General features: G+C 47.4%; 1 protein-coding gene across 1 annotated transcript; it reads left to right on the top strand.

Annotated features, from left to right (window-relative positions):
• Positions 1 to 849: 849 nt before the first annotated feature.
• On the top strand, positions 850 to 6,014 carry RTCA (RNA 3'-terminal phosphate cyclase; the record flags this gene model as incomplete). The annotated part of the gene is given in 9 exon segments (XM_010157697.1): positions 850 to 973; positions 1,449 to 1,507; positions 2,005 to 2,146; positions 3,281 to 3,405; positions 3,536 to 3,594; positions 4,236 to 4,330; positions 5,478 to 5,582; positions 5,926 to 5,950; positions 5,953 to 6,014. Coding segments are annotated over 9 exon segments (796 nt in total), but the record flags the coding sequence as incomplete, so codon positions are not given.
• Between the last annotated feature and the right edge of the window lie 583 nt (positions 6,015 to 6,597).

Below are 6,597 nucleotides of genomic sequence, written 5' to 3'. Positions count from 1 at the left end.
CAACACCGACCCCTGAGGAACGCGTGGGGAAGGAGCCCAAGTCTGCGCTGCCCGAGCCAGATACGTGTGACCAAAGCACCTTTAGTGTAACAGGATGACGCTCATGCAGGTGTCGCAGCTTAAAATTGTAATCCATGTACAAGTTGGACACCAGATTAATGTTAAGCAGAAACCTGCTGCCCACATATGTAAAGCTTTATCCGTTATTTTCTCCCACTAGTACATTACGTATCGAGTCAAGTGCATCAAGTTGGATAAACATCTCAAATCTGTAAGATCTGAAATCATCATCATATAATACAGTAAATTTTGAGATGTTACTTATGGTCGTAACAGTTCAGTATTTTTGCAACCAGGAGCATGCTCTGTCCATGGTTCTCTTCACCTGTGTTTCTTCCATGTTTCTGTGTTGGGTCCTTTGTTCTTGGAATCAAGACGGCGCACACGGGTTTAGCCAGGGAAGGCTGGTGTGAGCGGCTGTTTGAAAGCATAAGGGGGATGGCACGAGTTACAGTTCCCTCTAAGTGCAGAGAACTATTTTTCTGAGCTGTAGTGGCATGAACAACCAAGCTGATGCCTTTTACTGAACACAGAAAGGTTCGAGTAAGCAACAGTGCAGAAGAATTAGTAATTAAGCAGAAGCAGACAATTAAAAAAAATACCATCAGTATGGTTCACAAGCATGGAAGTTATTTAAGAGCACAAAACCCCGTTTTCTTCATCTCAGTGACGACTGCTGTTCTCACGGCTCACAGGGATGTTCGCGACCCCTGTGCGCTAACTGTTGTGTTGTACTGGACAAACTTATCTTTGGAAGATGCATTTTGAGTATCCTGTGATTGCTTTTAGGAGCGTGTGTCTGCTGATGCAGGTAGCGATGCCCTGTGTGCTGTTTGCTGCTTCCCCATCCCAGCTCCATCTGAAAGGCGGGACTAATGCCGAGATGGCTCCTCAGATAGACTACACAGTCATGGTAGGAAAACCTGTCCCTGGCTCCGTGCCTCTCCCGCACATACATGTGCCATGTGAGCGCTGTGCATCTGTAGCTCGTGCTGCACGCATTTTGGTAACTATGGAATTAGGCATGGGAACAACACTGTTAGCGTGCTGGATGTGGAGAGCACCCGGTGTTGCATGGAATTCCCTGGAACAGCAGCTAGTCTGTCTGCTTTCAGTTATTAAAATTTCACTTCAAATACATTCTTTATTCTAGAAGTGCTGTGAATGGCTTAGAATTTCTTTTCCTCTTTTCCTAAGAAAACCCTCTTAAACCAAGTGTCATTCAGCATGGTGTGAGGAATGTCACGTCAGCTCTGGGGTTGAGAGTGGTTGGCTGGTTTGGGTGTGTGTAACTGAAACTTTTGTCTTGAATTGTTCTTTTGAAGACTGCATAAAATAGCAGGAAATCACACATGCAAAATGTGGTTTTGTATATGCTCGTTTTTCAGGTTTTCAAGCCAATAGTTGAAAAGTTCAATTTCACATTTGACTGTGACATAAAAAAGAGGTGAGTGACGGAGAGATGTGGCAGGGGAGTCCCCACTGTGCACACACCCATGACACCCTTGGTCAAGCTGAGGGACGAATTTATGACAGCCGATCTACCCCACACGAGCTGCCCCTGCGGGTTCCGTCACCATGGGATGGGCCATACGGTTCTTTCCTGGTGGGTTGTTTGTGGCCGAGTCCTCAGCTGTTGTTTCATGTTCCTTTGGGCTCTACCCGAGGGAAGTGCGTGCTGAACGGGCAGTACGCGACTGAGCTGCTTCGGAGGTGCCAGTGATGTTGGTGTTGGGTCGTTAGTACGATGTGTGTTACGAGGTAATACTGCCAGAGAACCTCATTCTGTTAGAACGATTTCTAAGGCACAGATCAAGCAAATGCGTACGTACTGTAACAGAGAACGGGAAAATGAACAATGAAGTCGCAAGGAGCCTTCTGGCTCTTTTTTGGCTGCCCTGTGATCTCTGCACTTAATTACATGTGATTACTGTTTCTAAACAGGGGCTACTATCCTCAGGGAGGCGGCGAGGTTGTAGTCCAGATGTCACCCGTCAAGGAGCTGAGCCCCATAAACTTAACGGAACGCGGCACAGTGACCAAGATCTACGGACGGGCGTTCGTTGCTGGAGCGCTGCCTATAAAAGTAAGTGCTGGAAACAGCCCTGGCAATGTCCAGCCCCGCGTATCTCTGCAAAATGCTCAGCGTGCCCTGCTGTTCTGTGTTCTGCAGCCTGTCACACACAGCCCAAGCAGCCGTAGTAGATGGTTTCAATTTTTCAGGCCCCAGAACAGAACTGTGGAGATTTCCAAAGTGCGTTTACTGCACGGCAGTGTGGCAGCAGCTGAAACAGGGCATGAGAGCGGTGCCCTCAGTATCCTTTCTGGGACCGCTCTTTGGCATACATTGAGGGGTGTCTGATCTCGGAGTTACAGATCATTCCTAGTTACGGGGTTTACTTTAAGTCTGAAATCATGGCCCCCGCCCGTGGATCTGTGGGGAACTGCAGTGACTGTAACAGCCAGAGCTCAGGCGGCATCCCCTTTTTCTGCCGCCGCCAAGCGCATTGGACAGAACAGGTGAAGCGTAGGTTTAGCCAAAGGTGAAGTGGAGAAGGTCGCTCCTTTGTTCCCCATCTTTCTATGCTCCTATCCTGCCTGTGCTTACAGAGGACAAGTGGCGGCATCTCCGTAAGGCTCCGACTCCCGTGCAGGCGAGGAAGTAGTAGAGAAAGGAGAAGCTGAGTTACTCTTTGAAGAGCTGTAGGCTGCTGGCTTTGGTCTTAAAATCTCCAAACCAATGAATATCGGCTGGGACTGAGTCCCAGGGATGGGATAAGCTTCATCTGCCCCCACCCGCCTCTGATTTAGAATTATTATTTTAGAGACTGTGTCTTACAGAGTACATCCTGTGTGTAACAGCTGTGGGGTGGGGCTTGTGGGGTTGTTTGGTTTTTAAAAGACAATCTAATGTCTTGAGGTGATCAGACTAAAATCAAACGTTTCTCCCTGTGAACAGAGAAAAGTTCTGGAATTTCTGTCGATATCACAGTTTCTACACACAGGACTAACTGCCTTTTGTTACCTTGATTCTGTGGGAAATTCTCAGGAGAGATGATGTTCAGTGCTTGCTTGCAGGGGTTTTGTAACATCCATTGTTTTTCTAGTGAATAAAGTAGCCCCTTTATTCAGGGATTCACTGTAATAATTAGACTTTTGAGGAAAAAGGATTACTGTAGTTACATCATTTAATTAATGCTTTTGCCCCTTAATTTGTCAGCTGGCAAAAGACATGTCGGCAGCAGCAGTGAGATGCATCAGAAAGGAAATCAGAGATCTTTACATCAACATTCAGCCGGTTCGAGAACCTGATGATCAGGCCTTTGGGACTGCGAGTGGAATAATGTAAGATGAGCCCCAGCTTCCATTGCTACCCATAACTCTGCTGGTTAGCCAGATCTGGATTGCGCTCCGATCGATACAGCGCAGCGCAAGTGACTTTGTCCTTAATCCTGATTCTGGCTTTTCTGCTCAGCATTGTTGCAGAGACCTCGACAGGCTGTTTGTTAGCTGGGTCGTCGCTTGGCAAGAGAGGTAAGAGCCCCCTGAAGCACCCCCCTCAGGTGTGACTGCCGTGCTGCTGACACGTGGCAAGCTGAAGAGCAGTCTCTTCAAAGATCGGACGCTGCGACTCGCGGTTTTGAATGGCTGTTGTTTACTAATAAAGGGCAGCGGCAACGAGCAGGTTTTAACGTAGTGAAGGGAATCTCACACTGCACTAAGCTGCTTCTTAGTTACAAAATTATTAAAATTATTAAAAATTATTAAAAGGTTACAAAATTATTAAACTCACCATTTGTCAGAATGGATTGTCAGGGATCGCCGAGCTGAAAACGCTTCTGGACTCGAGCAACACATAGCCTGTGGGTTTTACCCGTGGTGGTTTGCTCAGCAGTGAGGTCAGATGTGTATCTAGATGAAAAGGAATAGAAGTGATTTGGGTTTAAATGGTTTGAATAATGTGTTTCTCTAAGTGGCACTGGTTTCCATCTGCTGCTCGGGAAGCACAAACTGTCATCGTAGGGTGGGAGGGGGTTTTAACAGACATGTGAGGCAAGAGCATGGAAGTAAGGCTTAAAAAGTTGATAATTTCTTGATTCCTCTTTTTCCTTCTGTATTTTTAAAACATTAACTAATTAGTGGCAGCCTCCTGATCTCCTGGATTTCTCTGTTAGGAAAGAATGCTGACAGGGTTGGCATTGAGGCAGCTGAGATACTGCTCAGGAATCTGAAACATGGCGGGGCCGTGGATGATTCTCTGCAAGACCAAGTAGGTTCCTGCATGTGTTTACATGACGTCGAAGTAGCAGGAGCAGGTGTGTATGTATTGCTTGTACAGAATATAAATGCACTGGGCAAGAAGGCGATGTAGGTTTCCGTTGGATTGCATCTTCATGGATGGGCACGGCTTCACAGGATTATTTGATAATGGAGAGTTTTAGGAGGTTTCTGGGTGTTTCACGTCACTGGGATTAGCAAATCCCATACAGTTCTTGGGAACCACAGATGATCCTGACTTGGCACCAACACCCTTAGGTTTTCCCTTCCCGTAAATCTCGGTAGGTATGGAAGAACGAGGTAGGACTTCGCTTGTATTTTCAGTCCAAGTAGCGGAGTGAAAATAGCTCCCTGGTCACACACTAGGAACGAAGGTGAAGCTGTGAGACAACAGACTACCTAGGAGGTGCTCCTGGCGGTCCTGCTGCCTAATTCCAGTTGGGAATGAAGACACCCCAGTGTCTGAGTTGCCAGTAACACAACCTGGTCAGAGTCTTGGGCTGTCCTGGATAGGATGTTACATCTTGGCTGCGGGCGTCCGGCCGTGCAGGGCTGTTGTGCAGTGCAACGGGAAGTACTGAGGTCTTGGGCTCATCCTGCTCTTCCCAAAGCGTGCAGGGTCCAGCTGGAGGAAACATGCCATGGCTGGATTCGGTGATGGGAGCTGCTCAGAGCTGTGTCGCGCTTCACAGAGTATTTGTCCCCGTGATGTCTGTGAACCAAATCAGATGTGTTTAAAAATCTGTCTGGCAAAAAAGTGATCAGGGAGTGGTGGAATTAAAGTACCTCTTCCTGTGTTTTTCTCTGCATAAAGGTAATCTACCAACCCTGAGTCTGCCACAGCTTTGGGGAATTTGGGGGCAGGAGAGTGGGGGAGAGCAAATTTAAATGTAGTGATGGGAATTCAGTGGCAAACTCCACTGTGAAAACGTAGCAGCCCTTCAGCAACAGGCACAGCAGTAGTCATTCCAAGCTTCTTGGGCCTTGGATCACCCAACACTCAGCTTCAGGAACTCCTGTAAACTTGGCAGACCACATTTGTATGTCTACAGGCATTTTGCATGTTTTTTCTCCTTTTAAATCATGGAGTTCCTAGGAACTGAAGAGTTACTTCATAATTGCCTTTCTCTCCCTTCCAGCTGATCATTTTTATGGCGCTGGCACGGGGGGTGTCGAGAGTGAAAAGTGGACCAATTACACTTCATACTCAGACGGCGATACACTTTGCCGAGCAGCTAACGAAGGTGAGGCTGGAGGCCGGGAGGTTTTCCCCGTCGGCTGCCACCCGGTAACGAGTGACGGGCAGTTTAGTGGGCGCTGTGAGCTGAGCAGTACTTCTGCGGGAGTTCACCCCTAGCAACTGAACGTGGAGTTAAGTGCCCTGAGAACAGCCGTATACCTTACGGAAATCATGGAATGGTTTGGGCTGGAAGGGACCTTAAAGGGTTTTTAATGACATGAGTCAAAGCTGTAATGTACATAAATGTACATCAGCACATGGCGATACGATCATCGGGGTCAGGTATTGAATATTTAAACTTGTTATGTTGTAATTTAATTAGTGATCTATTTCTAATCCTGTTTTAGGCCAAATTTACTGTGACGAAATCTTTTTTTTTAAAGATACCTACATCATCGAGTGCCAAGGAGTGGGGATGATAAACCCGAACTTGTAGGCTGTAAGAAAAGAAGGCAGCAAGCTGAGAAAAGCAGAAATCAGCATACCTCAGTGATGTACTGCGCTGCACCTTGTGGTGTCTAACGCGCACGTGAGCGGGAGGAGCCTTCTGCCACGTCCAAGCGGCCTAACTGCAAGGGTGATGTCGAGTGTTTCCTTGGTGTCCTGAGCATCTGTGGTGGGGGAAATGGAAACTACTTTTTTGGGTTTCACCGGTAGCAGGAAGATGAGTGGAGTGAGGACAGTGGGCAGAACACACCGGATGCGGTTGAGAGCTGCAGGTAGCAGCTGTAAAAACTCAGATTTACCAAAGTAGAAAAATAATGGTGACAGTTTTGAAATCCTACTGGTACATTCTTCCCCCTTTGAAGAAAGTAGGTGTTCTGTTAGGAGGCATACGACGTGAAGCGCACCGTGGATTCTGTATCGCTGCTCCTCCTTAACCATTTTGCTTAAATTGTGTGTGAGGAAATAATAAAGCAGTATCACCCCGTGAGACCCTGGTACGTGCTGTCACCTCAGCAGGTTGTGTTCCTGAGGGGTGGGCACAGGGGCACCGGTCAGAATCATGATTCCTTTCT

The sequence above is a fragment of the Eurypyga helias genome, unplaced genomic scaffold (assembly GCF_000690775.1).
Source record: "Eurypyga helias isolate BGI_N326 unplaced genomic scaffold, ASM69077v1 scaffold36688, whole genome shotgun sequence".
NCBI classification, from domain to species: domain Eukaryota; kingdom Metazoa; phylum Chordata; class Aves; order Eurypygiformes; family Eurypygidae; genus Eurypyga; species Eurypyga helias.
This window is presented reverse-complemented; position numbering and strand designations above follow the sequence as displayed.